Source organism: Populus alba, chromosome 16, assembly GCF_005239225.2.
Source record: "Populus alba chromosome 16, ASM523922v2, whole genome shotgun sequence".
Lineage (NCBI taxonomy): Eukaryota > Viridiplantae > Streptophyta > Magnoliopsida > Malpighiales > Salicaceae > Populus > Populus alba.
Window position 1 is genome coordinate 9,132,081 of NC_133299.1, and position 19,787 is coordinate 9,151,867.

At 36.5% G+C, this 19,787-nt stretch overlaps 1 protein-coding gene across 1 annotated transcript; it reads right to left on the reverse strand.

The window, feature by feature from the left end:
• Positions 1-361: 361 nt before the first annotated feature.
• On the reverse strand, positions 362-19,194 carry LOC140954685 (uncharacterized). Its single transcript, XM_073405189.1, has 9 exons — positions 18,833-19,194; positions 14,158-14,247; positions 13,826-14,025; positions 13,657-13,730; positions 3,728-3,818; positions 2,703-3,628; positions 2,489-2,519; positions 1,478-1,908; positions 362-1,393 (listed from the first exon to the last, which is right to left on the reverse strand). The coding sequence occupies exons 1-9, from the start codon at positions 19,192-19,194 to the stop codon at positions 362-364; spliced, it is 3,237 nt and encodes a 1,078-aa protein (XP_073261290.1).
• Between the last annotated feature and the right edge of the window lie 593 nt (positions 19,195-19,787).

The following is a 19,787-nucleotide window of genomic DNA, read 5'->3' on the forward strand; positions in this document are numbered from 1 at the left end:
CCGAATCACTACATTCATATGATCTTCACTCGGACAGTGCATGAATTGGCTTACCACACTTACTGCATAAGTGATGTCCGGCCGTGTATGCAAGAGATAAATCAGTTTTCCTACTATTCTATGATACCTTCCTTTATCTGTTGGCACTTGGTCTGGGTATGCTCCTAGCCTGTGATTTTGAATTATCGGTGTATCTGTAGGCTTACAATCCAGTAATCCTACCTCTGATAATAAATCCAGGATATATTTATCCTAGCAACAGATAAAGGAATATGCCGTGTTTTGACCTAGCAACTTCAATTCCCAGAAAATATTTGAGTCCTCCTAGATTTTTCATTTCAAATTCTATGGCCAATTGCTCTTAAAGTCTTGCTATTTCCTCTGAGTCATCTCTTGTAATAATCATATCATCTACATACACTATCAAAGCTGTTACCTTACCCCGGTGATGTTTTAAGAATAAAGTATGATCCGAGTTGCTTTGTTGGAAGCCATATTTCCTCATTGCTGAGTTCAAGCGCCTAAACCATGCTCTAGGAGACTGCTTCAGGCCGTATAAAGTTCTTTGTAGTTTGCACACGATCTTAGCTTCAGAGTTTGCCATATATCCTAGAGGGACATCCATGTAGATTTCTTCTTCAAGATCTCCATGTAAAATCACGTTTTTAACATCAAATTGGTATAATGGCCAATCAAGATTTGCTACTAGAGATAGTAGAACTCTAACAGTACTCAATTTTGCAACAGGTGAGAATGTTTCTTGATAATCTATACCATAAGTTTGCGTATAGCCCTTTGCCACTAGCCTTGCTTTGTACCTTTCAACTGACCCATCGGCTTTGTACTTGATGGAGAATACCCAATTACATCCCACTGTTTTTTGACCTTCTAGTAGAGAAACAAGAGTCCACGTTTTATTTTTCAGAAAAGCTTCCATTTCCTCCTTCATAGCTTGGATCCACCTGGAGTCATCCAAAGCTTCGTCAACACTCGTGGGAATATGATATGAGGAGAGTTCATTCACAAAGTTCTTGAGAGGTTCAGATAGTTTCTTTGTCGAAACATAATTAGCAATTGGATAACTTGATCTTTGATCCTCTAGTTCTGGAGAATATCTGTTTGGTGGTTTTCCTCGATTTTGCCTGAAAGGTAACTCATAGCCAACAAGGGTATCCATATCATTAGGAATGTGAGGTAGGATAGGAGAGCTTACCTCAATGATATTCTCAGGAGATGGGTCATTGGATATTGAAGAGTGGGGGGGTACTATTACTGCTTCTAGAGATGTTACTTCAGCTTCCGGAGATGTTACTATTACTTCTTTTGGAGATGTTATTACTGCTTTTGGAGATGTTACTTCAGCTTCCGGAGATGTCAACTCTTGATTAGATTCCTAATTGATAATAGGCTGAGTTGTATTTGGTATCATATTAGTGTCTTTGAACCAATCAAATGTCAACCAATTCATTTCTTCTACTTGTGTCTCCCCCTGAAGAGAAGAATTGGATGCAGTAGGAGAGTAGAAATTGTCAGATTCAAGGAACGCGACATCCATAGTCACATATGTGTGCCTAGTAATTGGGTCATAGCATCGATACCCCTTTTGGTGTGTAGCATACCCCAAAAAAAGACAGCAAATGGCACATGGATCAAGTTTCATGCATTGATTCTTGTGGAGGTGAACATACGCAACACAACCAAAGATGTGTGGTGGAAGCATCAATATTGTGGGTAATGACACATAGGTTGACAAGACCTGTAGTGGAGTCTTAAACTCAAGAACTCTTGAAGGCATGCAGTTAATGAGATGGACAGTCGTGGCAACAGCATCACCCCAGTAGTGATTAGGTACGTGAGCTCCAAGTAACAGAGCTCGAGCAGTTTCAAGAATGTGACAATTCTTGCGTTCTGCAATACCATTTTATTGCGGAGTCTGAGGACATGAGGTCTCATGAATTAGTCCGTAGTGGTGGAAATAATTACGAAACTGTTGATTCACATACTCGCCACCATTATCTGATCGAAGCGTTTAGAGCTTAGCTGCAAACTGAGTCTGAATCATTTTGTGAAATTATTTAAATACATGAAAAACCTCATTTTTATGTTTCAATAGATAAATCCAAGTCATCCGAGTACAATCATCAACAGATATCACAAACCAGCGAAAACCAAACAGAGTAGATTTTGGGGAAGGACCCCATACGTCAGAGTGAATCAAGGCGAAAGGAATATCACTCTTATTCATACTCAATGGATAAGTAACTCGATGACTTTTAGCTAAAATGCATGTCTCACATTTAATATCCAAATTCAACAAACCCAAAAATAAATCAGGAAACACATGTTGCAAATAACCAAACGACAGATGGCCTAACCGACAGTGCCAAAGCAAAATTTGTTTCATTTTAAGGTCGCTTGAATGATGCATGTGATGTGCTCGTCCAATACTGATATCTTCCATATAATAGAGCCCCCCCCCTCTCAGTACCACGCCCAATAATCTCCTTGGTGAGAATATCCTGAATAAGGCAAAACATAGGATAAATGAGCACAACACAGTTCAAGGCTTTAGTAATCTGACTCAAGGACAATAGCTTGTGAGATAAAGAAGGCACAAATAATGTATGAGACAATGATAGGGTTGGTGATATCATAACTGTCCCTGCCCCTGTTACCGAAGAAATGTCTCAATTAGCATTTGCAATGCTAGTTCGCCTTGGAGGGGATTGCTGGGAGAAATCACCGGCATCAAAAGTCATGTGGTATGTTGCTCCTGAATCAAGTATCCAGTCATTGCAGTCAGCTTCTTGATTAGAACCAAGTAGAGCATTACCTGAGTGTGGGTATGCTGCAGCCACTACAGCTTGTCCAGTGGTACCACCAACGATCTTAGCCGCTGGAATAAAGGAGAGATGTGGTTCTGCTGTTATTGCCATTGCAGTCTGTCCTATGTTGCCACCATTTCCATCACAGCGCTTCCGAGCCTGAAGCTCATGCCACCAATCAGGATACCCATGAAGTTTGAAATAGGTCTCATGAGTATGTTTTGCCCCCCCATAGTGAGAGCATTTAGTGCCATCAGAGGTGGCTCGGGATTTAGAGTTGGAAGCAGATTTGCCACCATGAAAAGAGAGAGAATGTGAGCTATGTTTGAAACTTTTGGATGCCAAGCCTGCTCTAGGTAGATCATCAATGCATGTGGTCATCACTGCTTGATGAAGAGCTTCCCTCCTAACATGTGCATAGGCTTGCTCCACTGTTGGGAATGGTTTTATCTGCAAAACATCACACCTGATATGATCTAAATGGTCATCAAGACCATCCAAGAATAAATATACTCGTTCTTCTTGAATAAGAGAATTGTAATGTTGAATATCTGTTGGGCATTCCATCGGGTTTGGACGACGAAAGTCGATTTCGCGCCAGAGACCTTGGAGTTTGTTATAGAACTTTTCCAGTGAATCGCCAGCTTGTTTAAGACGTGTCACACGTCGCCGGAGGTCATACACCTGGGAGGTGTCACTGCCATCAACGTATGTAGTAGCAATTGCATCCCACACCAATTTAGTTGTAGGGAAGCGGATGAAATTACTGACAAGAGAGGGATGCATGGAATTTATCAGCCGCCCTTTAACAATTGCATTGTTAGTACGCCATCGTCAAAAAGTAGAATCTGTTTGAGGAGGTTGAGATAGGTCGCCATTTATATATCCCAGTTTGTCCTTGCCTGAGATATACATCTCAACCACCTGGGACCAAAGTGCATAGTTGGTGCCATCCAACTTGATGCCGATTGGTGCAGTTGCACCATCAGAAGTCTAGGTTGGGGCTGAAGTTTTGCTCAAAACTTCAGTCATTCTCGTAGTTAATTCGGCTAGGATGGAGGAAGATAGAGATTCCTCAGTTTGGGGTTCAGTATCAGCCATAGAAGGAGACAAGAAGGATTGGTAGGATATTAAAAAGGATTGGTATGCTCTGATACCATGACAGAATAGAGGAACAAATAGAGAGAAATCCTTCTCTATTTTCAATATCATTATTTACATGAATAAGGGAATATATATAACAGATTGTTACCATAACGTAAATAACATAAACTTCCAATTATAGCTATACATTTATGGGCTTAATTCGCTAATGAATATATTGCTGATCTTCCTCCTTTAATCTCGCAGAGGACAACTCATGCCAACAATATATACCTTCACTTTCCTAAAGTCCTCACTGGATTCACTGAAACCATCATGTGATGGCCTGCCCGCGTCAAAAAGATTATAATTATTGATGATATATACCTTCACTTTCTATATTTTTCTTCACCAAAGCATTGGTATGGTAAAATCACTATTTTCTCATAAAGAAAGCATTTAGTTTTGATGTATCACTCAATGAAAAATGAGAGAGCACTACGTACAGAAACCTCCCTTTGATCTATTATTGTGAGAATTGGACTAATGGGTAAATGATATAAATTAATACAACAGAAAAGGGATGTCAGCTAACCAAACGTGTTAATTTTGATATCTACCAATTTCTTTTTACATTTTTTGTATTAAAATTTGATATATTATCAAATAATCTTTTATATTAATAATTTATTTATCTAAATTATATATAAAAAAAAAACAAGTGAATCAACGAGCCAGGTCTCCAATTTCCAGGGCCATAATTCTTAAGAACCAGTACATGTTTTTCATCAAAAGGAGGATCAAGGGAAACAAACCAATGAAAAAGAAGAAGAAGAAGAATCAATAGATATGGAAACATGGCAAAACACAAGATATATATATTGACCATCCGGTCCTCAAGCAGGAGAGATCGAGGGAGTGATCTCTTCAGAAGTATCCTCGAGGGTTTTTTCATCTTCATGTACAGCCACAACTTGAGACATTGTACGCCTGAGAGAAGGTGATTGATCAGTGCACTTCATTGCCAATTTCAGAACAATGTTCGTTTGGTTCCCGTCGTAATGGAAATAAAACAAAAGATTACAAATATAAAATGATGAATCAATACAGATTTCTTATTTTTTTTTATTTTACTCTTTCAAACAAACATGAGTGCGCGCGCTTTTTAATTAACTATTGAAATTAATTATTTTAAATAAATACATTAATTTAACAAATTTAATAATTAATAATCAACATCTCATGTATTTTTTTATGCAATCCAACCTTGGATTGCATTAATACAACCATAGATAGGATTGTTGTGTCGGATCCTAATTTTGAGATTATCTTTACGACATGCTTGATCCATATAATGCTTTAATTTCATTGCTGGTATTTTGGGAGTATGGTTGGAATTCATCAAGATGTTATCCAATTTAATTGTCTTTTTATCTATAAATTAACCTAGGAAAAGAAGATTTATTATTGGGTCTTATTCTTTAGATATTGTCTATCAAAAAATAGAATTAGTTAATATATATTATACAATGTACCTATATAGAAAATATTATATTCATACGCTTATATTGTAATCACCACCATTACTATCGCATGTGTGCAGCGTTGCGATGATCATCTACTCTCATGTTTGTTATCCTGGAAAAATCAGGAAAATCAAGACAAATCAGGTTTGATATCAGGGTGTAGATGGAATGGGAGTTATCACCTAATATTTTGGTCACTAGAAACCCTAACTTGTTTTAGAGATCGGGTATGAAGACTGGTTGCATAAAGAAAATGTATTAGCACCCTAACTACGTCCTACTTAAGGTAAGTTGCATTGTTTGATTGTCTGATAAAATCTAAGGTATTTTCGCGTTTTCTATTTGTTGGTTTGTTTAAGGTTCGAGAAAAGCTCTCTTAGATGAGGAGGTTCTTATCTTATCAAGTAAAACCTAATTGTTCTAACTTCAATAAAAAGAACTACATTTTTAATATTAAGAATATATTTTTATGTATAAATTCGTAATCCCAAATATTAAAGAAAACAAAATATTTTTTTTGAGTATTTTTTGAAATATTGAAATAGTTCTCATGACTTTAATAAACTAGTTATTAAAGCCAAAATACATGTTAAAACATGTTTTTTTTTTGTTTTTTTTTGTTGTATGAAAATATGACATGATTTTCTTCTCTCAAGTGCAGGAGTGTCGAAGTAATAAATAACCCGGCAAGACCGGGGTCAAACCACAGAGAGGTTAATTGTATAAATTATAAAATAACAATACAACAACAACAATAATAATAAGAAGAACAATAATAACAATAATAGTAATAATAATAATAATATTAATAGTAATAATAATAATAATAATACTCAGTACGTAGTGTTGTTATACCTGAGAATGATCTAAAAGATCGGGTCACATATTTCTAACCTATATACTGAGTTTATGAAAAGATCAAAGAGATATATTATATAATATAAACACATTTCTAATGCAAATGAACAAGGCAAAACCAACAATGTCAGGATCCTTGATCAAACACAGAGCATACTTAACGTACATAAAATATAACAAGAATGTAAATAATAATAATAATAGTAGTAGTAGTAGTAGTAGTAATAGTAAAAAAGAAGAGGAAGAAATTAATGAGAACTTTGAGATGGAAGATTACTGTAAGGATTAAACAATGATAAAAACAAATGTCAAGGTTAGAGGATCCATTAATGGTATTTCAAACAAGTATAGTATAAACTCTTATTACTCAATTTAGAAACCACACACGAAGGAGGTTCCAATCGGATGATTTGTCATTAATAGCTCATTATAAATTGTTAACATGATCATATTAATTATCTTATTTACGTAACACCAAACTTTTAAATATTATCAGGAATTCATGATGCTAACTTATGTTAACAACAAATCAAGTTCCTTTCATAGCACAGATGTAGATAATACCATACAGTTGGGCTATAAGAGTGCCAAGTATTTGTTGTACCAAGTGTTATACAACACAAATCTAGATTAACCATTTAACAAGCAAGGTATTAAGAATTAGTAAGATAAAAAGATAAGACATGTTAATATTAAACATTAAGGTCTATGTTGAGTTTACACTATACTTATTCTTACAACATTAGTGTAACCTTTTCACCTTGACATAATAAACTTAGCTAAACATAATGAACAAGAGAAACATAAATAAACAAAACAAGAACATAAATAAGATACAAGTTAACTAAGGAAAGGAAAGTAAATGAAAAGCATAAACAAGATATTAATGAAAGCAAAACTTAAGAATTACAAAAAAATATAAAGAGAGAAATAAAGAGCATGATCTTGATTGATTAGTACTTAAAAGTGCATGTTTATCAAGGTTTTATATCATCATTTTGCACTTGAAGTATCAATAACTCCTTAACTAAAGCATGTTTTATAATAACAACTTTGATATTATAAGATACCTTAATTTATGGTAAATGCTCATCTTAAATGCAGGCCGATCACATAAATAAAAGGATTGATTGATGAGTTTAAGTATTGAAAGTTAAAGGACAAAGAGATGGCCAAACTTAGAAAAGAGATGTCGGTGCAGTCCAAACCGGAACATTGCTCGGTAATTGGATCATATCTGGAGCTCTAGATCTCGGATTTAGGTCCATTTTATATGGATGGAAAGGTAAGACAAAGGCCTACAACTTTCATGAGGAGCCCAAGATCTAAGAAGGCCGTTTTGAAGTCCAAATTGAAGGAACAACGAAGAAGTCCGAAGCTGTCCTGCAGCCCAGACACTATTTAGTGTTCAGCCTATATCTTGAGTTCTAGAAGTCCAAATGACCTCATCTTTTTTTTTTTTGGAAAGCTGAGACAATTTCCTAGAACATTCCTAAGGATTCTGGGCAAATTATGATGTTAGCAATGACGTCTTGTTCAGACAAGAAGATAAGGATTGTCACCAAGTCAAGATGTGGCCACCCACTCATCAATTAATTAACAAATCAATAGTTCCAAATTTTGGCCTATAAAAGGAGGCACTTACCATGTATTGAGGCATCTTGGTTTCCAGATCAAGATCATGCTCTTGCTTTCTCTCTTTGTATTGCTTATGTTTTTCTTTCATTAATATCAAGTTTATGCACTTAATTTCCTTTTTTTTACTTAGTTAACTTCTTTCTCATTTATGTTCTTATCTTGTCTATTTATGTTTCTTTCTTTCATTATGTTTAGCTAAGTTAATTATGTCAAGGTGAAAAGGGTACACTAATGGTGTAAGAATAAGTATAATATAAACTTAACATGGACCTTAACGTTGGATACTAACATGTTTTATATTTGTTATCTTGTTTACTTTTAATAATTTGCTTGTTAAATGGTTAATCTAGATTTATGTTGTATAACACTTGGTACAACAAATACTTGGTAATTTCATAGCCCATACTGTATGGTATAACCGACACCTGAGCTATGAAAGGGACTTGATTTGTTGTTAACATAAGTTATAATCATGAATGCCTGCCAACATTTACAAGTATTGGCTTTATTCGAATAAGATAACTAATGTAATCATGTTAACAATTTATAATCTGATTGGAACCTCCTTTATGTGTGGTTTCCAATTGAGTAATAAGAGTTTATATTATACTTGTTTGAAGTACCATTAGTGGATCCTCTAACCTTGACAATCGTTTTTATCATTGTTTAATCCTTACATTAATCTTCTAACTCAAAGTTCTCATTAATTTCTTCATTTACTTCTACTACTACTACTACTACTACTACTATTATTTTTATTATTATTGTTGTTGTTGTTATTTACATTCTGTAATATATCCCTTTGATCTTTTCATAAACTCAGTATATAGGCTGGAAACCTGTGACCCGATCTTTTGGATCATTCTCAGGTGTAACAACGCCACGTACTGAGTATTATAATTATTATTATTATTATTATTATTGTTATTGTTGTTGTTGTTGTATTGTTATTTATAATTTATACAATTAACCTCTCTGTGGTTCGACCCCGATCTTGCCGGGTTATTTATTACTTCGACACTCCTGCACTTGGGAAAAGACATCAAGCTTTTGGTCGTGTCATTGATCTGAACAACTAAGCCCCCAAATGCATGGCAAATGTATCCTTTTATAGGCCAAAATTCAGAATTATTGATTTGATGACTAATTGTTGAGTGTGTGGCCAACTCTTGACTTTGTGAAAATCCTTATCTTATTGTCTGAATAAAACAAAATTGCTAGCATCAGAACTGGGACCACTTGAAAACATGAAAGTTGTAGGAAATTGTCTCAGATATGGGCCAAACACTGAACAATGTTTGGGCTGCAGGACAAATTCGGACTTCTCCATTGTTGCTATAATTTGAACTTGCAAACAACTTTCTTAGATCTTGGTGTCCACATGAAAGTTGTAGGCCTATGTCTTACTGAATCCGTGTAAAAAGTTGAGATCATTTTGACATCTAGAACTTGAGATATGACCCAATTACCTAACAGTGTTCCAGTTTGGACTGCACCAACATCTCTTTTCTAAGTTTGGCCCTCTTTTTGTCCTTTCAATTTCCATACTTGAACTCATCAATCAATCCTTTGATTTATGTGATAGGCTTGCATTTAAAATGAACATTTACCATATATTAAGGCATTTTATAGTATTAAACTTGTTATTATAAAACATGCTTTAGTTAAGGAGTTATTAATACTTTAAGTGCAAAATGATGATATAAAATCTTGATAAATATGCACTTTTAAGTACTAATCAGTTGTATGCAAGAAAACAAGACATCTTTTTTTGTTTTTTTTCTGTGTAAATTGTTTTTGCAACTTTCAGAGAAAATCAGGTATTTTAATACTAGATTTGTATCTTTATAATATAAAAACACAAACCAATGTTAATCAAAATTGATAGAAAAATACGTGGGAAGAACACAAATTTTTCAAAAGGATTTTTGGAATTTGTTTTGCTTAATATATAATATATAATATTATTATATTATAAATATATAAAGAGATGGGCTAGCCCAAATATATTGCGCTAAGCCCATCCTAGATGGCCCGAAATTGGCCCGAAATCGATGGGGTCGACATTGCCTAACATAAAGGTGGGCCGGCTCGTCATAAAGGTGTTAGTCCAACTCGTCCCATAAGATTTTTTTCTCTTTTATTGAACTAGGCCAGACTCGGCCCGACCATTTTGGTCTGGGCCGGCGTTGTTTGGCCTAGTGAATAGTGGAGAAGCTTTTCACTGTTCACATGAATAGTAGATAGTGAATGAATTCACTATTCACATGCAACGTGAACAATAGAGAGTGAATTAATTCACCTCCCACTATTCACTTTGCAGAACAGTAGAGATGGCAAGGCAGCAGATGAAGAAGATGGAATAGGAGAGGGTCGGGGTGGAAAACAAACTGGGTGGTGGCTCACTTTTGTTCTAATGGTGGTGGTGGTGGTGGTGGTAGGATGTGGTTGCAGACAATGGCGTTGCGGTGGTTCTTCCTTTTCTCTCTTAATGATGTTTTTTCGTTCTCTCATTTTTATTTTTTTATGTCTTGTTTTTTTGTTTCTCTCCTTTTTTCTGTGTCTCCTTTCCTTTTCCTTCTTGTTCCTTCATGTTTGTCTCTGTTTTCTCTCTTTTTGTTCTTCTTATCATTTTCTTTCTCCTTTATTTTCTTCTATCTCCCTCCTCTCTCTCTCAAACAATGTTGTCTCTGTTTTTCAATCTTCCCTCCCTTTTTTCTCTCTATTTTTTCCCCATGTCTCGTTAATCCCTCTCCCCTAGTATTTATAAGGGGAAAATAGGGAAGAGAGGGCTACTACCCCTTTCTAGTCATGGTATAGGGGTAGGGTGGCCGGACGGCTATTAGGTAGCCGCCCACAGGGCTTTTCCCCTTTATTTTTTCATCTAATGGTAGGCTACGGGTGTGGGTTATGTCAGGGTTTGGGCAAGTGGTGGGGGGAGAGAGAGAGAGGGTAATGTTGCAGGGGAGAGAAACTTCTTCTTCTTTTGCCTCTGCGTGTCTAGAGAAAGAAGAAGACCTATAATGCAATTCCAAACAACAATGTTTTGGCTTCTTTTTTTTAATAATGGATGAAATGGGGTGTTCTGGGCAGAGAAAGAAGAAGACCTATAATGCCATTCCAAACAACAATGTTTTGGCTTTTTTTTTTTTTTAATAGTGGATGAAATGGTGTTGTTTTACCCAGAACACCCCATTTCATTCAAAAGAAAATGGCACCAAAACAAGTCGATTTCCAAATCAGTCCTTAGCTTGTGATTTGTTTAATATTTCCATGCCCTTACGCATGCTTACAATTATTTGTGATAGATGCATAACTTATAGACAAGCTAAGTCTATAGTAAAGCCTCATGTGTTATATAAACCTTTACCTATTCCTAAGGAACATTGAGTTGATATTTCTATGGATTTTATTTTGGGTTTACCTAGGTCTCTGAAAGGAAGAGACTCCGTATTTGTTATTCTGGATAGATTTTCTAAGATGCTACATTTCATTGTTTACTATAAAACTAATGATGCAATAAATATCACAGACCTTTTCTTTTGAGAGGTCATTCGGCTACATGGTATTCTTAGGAGCATTGTGTCTGTTCGAAATGTTAAGTTTTTGAGTTACTTTTGGAAGGTTTTGTCAGGTAAGTTAGTGACTAAACTTTTATTTTCTACAATATGTCACCCACAAATAGATGGTCAAACTAAAGTTGTGAACACGACTTCAACTCAATTATTAAGAGCTATCATTAAAAAGAATCTTAAAAATTAGGAGGATTGTTTGCCTTTTATTGAATTTGCATTTAATCGTAGTGTGCATTCTACTATTGATTATTCATCATTTGAGATTATTTATCATTTTAATCCTATAACACCATTGGATTTGATTCATTTACCCATTGATAAAAGGGTTAGTCTTGATGATAATAAAAAAAGCATAGGTAGTGAAATACTTGCAAGCAAAGATTCAGCAATAAATGGAGAAAAAAAGAATGAACAATATGCATTGCAAATAGAGGATGAAAATTAGTGAGGTTTGAACTAGGTGATGGGTTTGGGTGCATGTGAGGAAGTAAAGGTTTCTCGAACAAAGGACATCTAAATTAATGCCCCTAGGAGATAGTCTTTTTTTAGATCATAAAGATAATTAATAACAATGCTTATAAAATTGATCTACCAAGTGGGTATGGTGTTAGTGCTACATTTAATGATGTTGATCTTTCTTTATTTTATGTAGGTAATGATTTGAGGTCAAATCTTTTTGAAGAGAGAGGGAATGAAGTGATCCAAGCAATACTAAAAGATCCATTGGAGGTTCCGGTTGGTCTAGTGACAAGGCTTAGGGTTAAAAGATTCAAAGAGACTTTCAATGGACTTCTTCAAGACACATGAGTTAAAGAGAACTTCAAGAGGGTAATAAATAATGAATAGCAAGCCTTGATTAATCTGATTCATGTTTAAGAAGGACTTGTTGGTGGAACCAAGGCCATAACTCAAGGATTATGATACAAAGAATCAAATTAGACAATTTGACATTTCTTTACAATTTTGATCATAATTGGAGCTCCAAGTCATATTTTTATGCGATTCTAGTTGGGTTGGAAACTAGAATTCCATACATTTCCAATGATAAAAGGAACACATTCTAATTTATTAAGACAAGGGAGAACCATTCATTTGAAGTTGGGTTTTGGTGCTACCACTAGATTACGAAAAAAACCAATATGGTATTATTTCAATTAGTTGGGCTATTGATCTATCTTTGTTTTGGGCGACAAAACTTGTTTAAGTTTCATACTTGTTTATTTTATTTATTTTAATTAGTTTGGGCTAGTTTTCACTTCGTTTTGGTATTATTTAAATTGGGTTTATGTGTGACTCATTAGGAAAACTAGGGTTACTTAGCTTTCTAGAATAAGCACTCTTTTTTGTGAAAAATATTAAAAAAAAAAAAGATTGTTGCAGAATAAAAATATTGCCTCTCTTGGTTGATTGAACTTTAACTCTTCAAATAATTGGCAAATCTTTACTAGTGATTTTATACTTCTGTTGCCTGTCTCCATATGTAGGCGATGTGATTGGATGGTTTATAGTCTTGTTGCCTTAGAGTAAGTCTTCCATTGTGATAAACTCAATTTCATACTCAAACTTGAGTTAGATAGATTTTGGGTTCGTGAATTCCATCAAATTTAGCTAGGGTTCATATCAATACTAGGTAGCGACTCCTATTCTTTTGATTCATTGATAAAGAAAAATAATTCTTTATTATTTTTGTTACTACCCAATTTTTGACTCATGTTTTGATAATTTTTCAGAAAAATCCAAAAATAGAGAAAACATCGAAAATCCAAAAAATATTTTTAAATATATTTGCATCATTTTTAGAATATTTTTAGCATCATCTCAAAATAATTTAAATTTTCTAAGGTTTTTAGAATACGTTCGACTTTTAATGTGTTATTTTTAAAATCACTGATTTTCCTCATTCGAGTCAATGTTGATAAGAAAAATCCAAAAAATAAGAAAAAAAAAAATAAAAATTTACAAAAAAAGAAGTTGAGGGACCAAGTTTGGAAACCTAACAATATTTTTACCTATAAATACTGGTCTCCTCAACATGCACAAAAGGAGGGCAATTTTAAAAGAAAAAAAACACAAAAAAACCCTTAAACCTAAACCTATCTCTAACCAAAACAGCTGCCCCCCCCCCCCGGTTTGAATTTTTCTCCTCCACACCGCAGCCTCATCTTCTTCTCCTTTACCCAACAACCGTTCATCTCCCTTTGCCAAAAACAGAGCACAGCCAGACGCTGACCTAAACAAAATGGCAGCTGCACCCCACTTTTTTTTTCTCATCTTCCCCCCCTCTAGCCATTTTTCCTTCTCTTTTTCCGCCGCCGCTCACCATCTTCCTCTCCTCTCTCCCAGCCGGTTCCACCATCTCCTTCATCCCCATCTCCCTCTTGACAGTCATTTCCATCTCCACCAGAACCAGCCCTCACACACTGCCTCCTCTCCTTTTCTACACACCAGACCTTCTCCATCTCGACTGTGGTTCTCTTAGCCATCAACAACGATGGCCACAGACCACAAGACAGGCCCCATCTCGTCCCTCACCATCGACCACAACAGACCGTCTTTCATCAGCACAAACGCAGCAAAGCTTCCTTCATCGGCGCAAACCGGCCTTCACCAAACGCAGCGGTGATCCCCGTTGTCTTCTTTATCTCCTTCTACCCGCTCGCAGACTCGGGGTCCTCTTTGCCGTCATTTATCCGCAGCAAAAGAGGGAAAGTGTACCAAAAAAAGATCTGCTTAACCACAGATCTGAAAATTGAAGGCAAAAAAAAGATCTGAAAAATGAAGAAATAAAAAACCTAAAATCAACTGTTTGTGTGTTTTTTTTGTTGTAGATGATATAGCCCCTCACCACCGGTAGGGAGGGGAAAGGGAGAAGAAACAGAGCTAGGCGAACCCATTTTCGAGCGTTTCTCGCGGTGGCACATGAACCCACACACTGCCATTAGCTAGGGTGCATGGAACAACGCGCCACCACTGTTCCAGCATTGTTCTTGCGGTTCTAGAAGGCTTCCTAGCACTGTTATGGATTTTTTAGGGGTTATTTTTCAATGTTCAATTTGTTTAATGTAATATTTGTTTAGTTTGAGTTTTTATTTGTATTTTGTAAATGTGGATTAAAAAAAAAGGAAAAAAGAAAAAATATATAGTAAAAGTGAATGTGTGTGCTTTGATTATTTATTTATTTATTTATGGATTTTTTTTATGATAAAATTGCAAAGGTAAAGAATAATTTAATATTTTGATTTGCTCACAGTCAAGAATTATTAACTTATACATAAGTTGTATTTCTAATATCCGATGAAAAGATAAAATTTTTAAAACTTCTTTAACACGTCAAAGCCACGAAGCTTTTGTGGGAAGGCTGACCGAAGGGGAATTGCACCACCAGTGCAGAATGGAGCCTGTTTTTGTTCTGCCAAAAAAAAAAACCTCAGTTTGATCATCCTGTTGCAGTTTTTTGTTGGTAACTTGGCTTAAAATTCCACAACACTTTCCTTGTCAAATGAGCCTTTATTGTTAATAAGATCATGTGCTTATAACATACGTTCATTTTTGTTGTTGTTTCATGCAAATAACACATTAAGCATAATCGTTAAGCATGAAACCATCACACTAAGAATCTTTGGGTGTGTTTCCCTTTTCTTTCAAAACTATGCATGATCGCACATGTTCACAAGGATTTTTGAGAATTCAAAGTTTAGTACAAAAACAAAAATCATGTTGATGTTTGTCCAAAACAAACGAGTTCTAGAAATTCAGGTGATTCCTTAGAAAGGTAACCCATACACATAGAAAACCTAAAAAAAAACATAAAAAACAAAAAAAGAGAAAAAAAAACACCATGAAGTGACTACAAAAGCTGAGTTTTATTTGAATGAATAATGAGAAATCACATTGCATACTCGCATGAAAGCAAGGCTTACCTATCCTAAGTGCATGAGTTTGAAATGAGGAAAGACCATTTTTTATAATCATTTTCACGAGGTTAAAATATATCATTTGCAGTCCCCTTACGAGCCTAATACTTTTCTTGAGAAAATAACCTTGGCTAGGATCACACCTCACACTGGGGGCAAGTGCGATGACATAGAAAAAACCTTAATGATAAAAAATGCCCAAGCAATGCTGGGGGCATAAAAGAAAATTCTCAATCATCAAAGATGCCCGAACAAAGCTAGGGGGCATAAAGAAAATCCAAAGGATCCAAAAATTTTGAGCATAAAAAAAAAAAAACAATATGATGATGCTCAAAACCATATGAAGAAAAAAAAAAGCAAAGAGAAAGACCTCAAGCCCAACAATAAAGGGCATGATAGACCATTTTGAAAAGACAATTCAAAAGACAAAAGGTCAAGAAACAAGCACAAGTGATCGTTAGTCTTGAAATCCCTCAAACACTTTTTGAGCTTGTAAATATCCTTTTTCTTCATAACCAATAACCCAAGCCTACATTACGTGCCTAATCAAGCCCTTTCTGATCAAAAGCAAGCAATCTGGATCGGTAGGCAATGCTTTCTCATGCGAACCAAATCATTATTCATGCAAATAAAATAAAGGCTTTGAAAATCGGTTCTTTGTAACCCTCAAATTAAAATTTTAAACATTTTTGACCAACCAAGTGTCACTTCACATTGTTCACCAAAAGCAAAACAGAAACATTTTCATCACTTCTGAAAACCTCTCAATAGGAATCACTTAAATTTCTTCAGAATGAGTTCACTTTGAATCAACGTCAAAATGATTTTTGTGCTTGGAATAGCTTTGAAATTCTAAAAAATTTCTGCATGAAAACAACTCCTTGTCAAACATTCCTTCATAGAGCCTCATCCCCAAACCTAATTTGAATACTTAGGGGCATGATCTAGCTAGGGGGCAATAAGAAACATCCAGTAGAGTTGGCTCAATGATTCCCTTTCTAAGAAACTATTGGGAAAAATTAAAAACCCTTGAGATAAAGGGTAGAGAACAAAGAACTATGATGATATCAAGTCCTTCCTAAAGGTCAAGATCACAAGAGATGACTCAAGTAAGTAAGAGCGAAAAAGCCATCAAAGTCTACTGCCAACATCTCAACTTTTGAGAAAGGAAAGACACCATGAAGAAGTGGGGACCTATATTTCTCAGGTACGTGTACATGCATATTGATCATAATGCATTGTTTTTAGCATTGTCAGATCGGTGTTTCATAATCACCTTTTGGGTAGTGTGTTTTCTAACCCTACCTCATTTCAAGTGCGCCTTTGAGCCCTCGCTTCCTTTTTTGAGCGCCTTTGAGCCACCATCTCTTGGGTAGTGCGTTTTCTAACCCTACCTTATTTTGAGTGTGCCTTTGATCCACCAACTCCTGGGTAGTATGTTTTCTAACCCTACCTCATTTCGAATGCGCCTTTGAGCCACCATCTTTTGGGTAGTGCGTTTTCTAACCCTACCTCATTTCGAGTGCGCCTTTGAGCCCTCACCTCATTTCGAGTGCGCCTTTGAGCCACCATCTCTTGGGTAGTGCATTTTTTAACCTTATCTCATTTCGAGTGCACCTTTGAGCCACCATCTCTTGGGTAGTGCGTTTTCTAACCCTACCTCATTTTGAGTGCGCCTTTGAGCCACCATCTCTTGGGTAGTGCATTTTTTAACCTTATCTCATTTTGAGTGCACCTTTGAGCCACCATCTCTTGGGTAGTGCGTTTTCTAACCCTACCTCATTTCGAGTGCGCCATCTCTTGGGTAGTGCATTTTCTAACCTTACCTCATTTCGAGTGCGCCTTTGAGCCACCATCTCTTGGGTAGTGCGTTTTCTAACCTTACCTCATTTCCAGTGCACCTTCGAGCCCTCACTTCTCAAGTAGTGTGTTTTCTAACCCTACCTCATTTCGAGTGCGCCTTTGAGCCCTCACCTCATTTTGTGCGCACCTTTGAGCCATCATCTTAGGTAATGCGTTTTCTAACCCTACCTCCTTTTGAGTGCATCTTTGAGCCCTCACTTCTCACGTAGTGCGTTTTCTAACCCTACCTCCTTTCGAGTGTGCCTTTGAGCCATCGCCAACATTTTTCTGGGTAGGTCACCCATTACAATGAGACCAATTCTCCATGTTTTTTTTACCTGGGTAGGTCACCCATTACAATGAGACCACTCTTTTCTTTTTCTTTGGGTAGGTCACCCATTACAATGAGACCACACTTCATATTTTTTCCATCTGGGTTGGTCACCTATCATAATGAGATCGTTTTTCACATTCTTTCCACCTGGGTAGGTCACCCATTACAATGAGACCACTTTTTACACATTCTTTTGTTTTGGTTAAATGAGGTCGCCAGATGGGATCTCAGGTAGCTTTGGTTAAAGGGAATCGCCAGATGGGATTTCAGGTTGATCGAGCTACACACGTTTTCTTAGTTCCAGTTGAATGAGGTCGCCAGATGGGATCTCAGGTGGCTTTGGTTAAATGGAATCGCCATATGGGATTTCAGGTTGATCGAGCTGCACATATTTTTTAGTTCCAGTTGAATGAGGTCGCTAGATGGGATCTCAAGTGGCTTTAGTTAAAGGGAATCGCCAGATGGGATTTTAGGTTGACCAAGTTACACATATTTCTTTGGTTTTGGTTAAAAGGAATCGCTAGATGGGATCTCAGGTGGCTTTGGTTAAAGGGAATCACCACATAGAATTTCAGGTTGATCGAGCTACATACATTCTTTGGTTTTGGTAAAAGAGATCGCCAGATGGGATCTCAGGTTAACGAATGGAAAAAAAAAAAAAAAAAAGAAAGAAAGAAGAGGAAGAAAAGAGAAGGAAGAGAGAGAGAGAAAAAGTAATGTCTTTAAATGAGTGGATTCAACAAGTTAGAAAGACAAGAAGACAAGTTTTTCTTTACAAAGCTTACTATGCAAAACATTGAGGAGTTTTGCTTCGTAAGCATTGTAAAGAGGGGGCATCTGTTGCTACCCAATTTTTGACTCATGTTTGATAATTTTTGGAAAAACATTGAAAATCCAAAAAAAATACTTTTTAAATATATTTGCATCATTTTTAGATTTTTTTAGCATCGTCTCAAAAGAATTTAAATTTTCTAAGGTTTTTAGAACGTGTTCGACTTTTTAACGTGTTATTTTTAAAATCACTGATTTTCCTCATTCGAGTAGATGTTGATAAGAAAAATCCAAAAAATAAGAAAAAAAATCAAAATTTACTAAAAATGACATTGAGGGACCAAGTTCGGAATCCTAACAATATTTTTACCTATAAATACTGGTCTCCTCAACACACACAAAGGGAGGGCAATTTTAAAAGAAAAAAAAAACACAAAAAAACCCTAAACCTAAACCTATCTCTAACCCAAATAGCCGCCCCCTGATTTGAATTTTTCTCCTCCACACTGCAGCCCTATCTTCTTTTCCCTTACCCAACAACCATTCATCTCCCTCTGCCAAAAACAAGGCACGACCAGCCACTGACCTAAACAAAATAGCAGTTGCACCCCACTTTTTTTTTCTCCTCTTCCCTGGCCATCTTCCCCCCCTCTGGCCATTTTTCCTTCTCATTTTCCCCCGCCGCTCACCATCTTCCTCTCCTCTTTCCCAGCCGATTCCACCGTCCCCTTCGTCCCCATCTCCCTCTTGACAATCGTTTCCATCTCCGTCAGAACCAAGCCCCACACACTGCCTCCTCTCCTTTTCTACACACCATACCTTCTCCATCTCGGCTGCGCTTCTCTCAACCATCAACAACGACGACCACAGACCACAAGACAGACCCCATCTCTTCCCTCACCATTGACCACAACAGACCATCTTTCATCAGCATAGACGCTGCAAAGCTTCCTTCATTAGTGCAAACCGGCCTCCACCAAACGCAGTGGCGGCCCTCGTTGTCTTCTTCATCTCCTTCCACCCACTCGCAGACCCAGGGTCCTCCTTGCAGTTAGTTATTCGCAGCAAAAGAGGGGAAGCGAACCAAAAAAAGATCCGCTTAACCGTAGATCTGAAAATTGAAGGAAACAAAAAAAAAAAAAAACAGATCTGAAAAACAAAGAAATAAAAAAAACCTAAAATTGACTTTTTGTGTGTTTGTTTTGTTGTAGATGACGTAGCTCCTCACCGCCGGTAAGGAGGGGAAAGGGAGACGAAACAGAGCCAGGCGAACCCATTTTCTAGTGTTTCTCATGGTGGTGCGTGGAAAATGGCGTTTCTCGTGGTGGCGCGTGAACCCACACGCCGCCAGTGGTAGGGGCACGTGGAACAATGCGCTGCCAGCACTATTCCTACAGTTCTAGAAGGCTTCCCAGCACTGT

Excerpts from the sequence above, each read along its gene's own strand:
- LOC140954685 (XM_073405189.1), bottom strand. The coding sequence starts at position 19,194 with ATGGAGAAGGTATGGTGTGTAGAAAAGGAGAGGAGGCAGTGTGTGGGG. Across the intron at positions 13,731-13,825 it reads GGAGAGAGGAGAGGAAGATG|CGTCTGGCTGTGCTCTGTTT; the intron begins GTGAGCGGCGGC and ends TGTTTAGGTCAG. Across the intron at positions 3,819-13,656 it reads GAGAAGAAGATGAGGCTGCG|ACTTCTGATGGTGCAACTGC; the intron begins GTGTGGAGGAGA and ends GCCCCAACCTAG.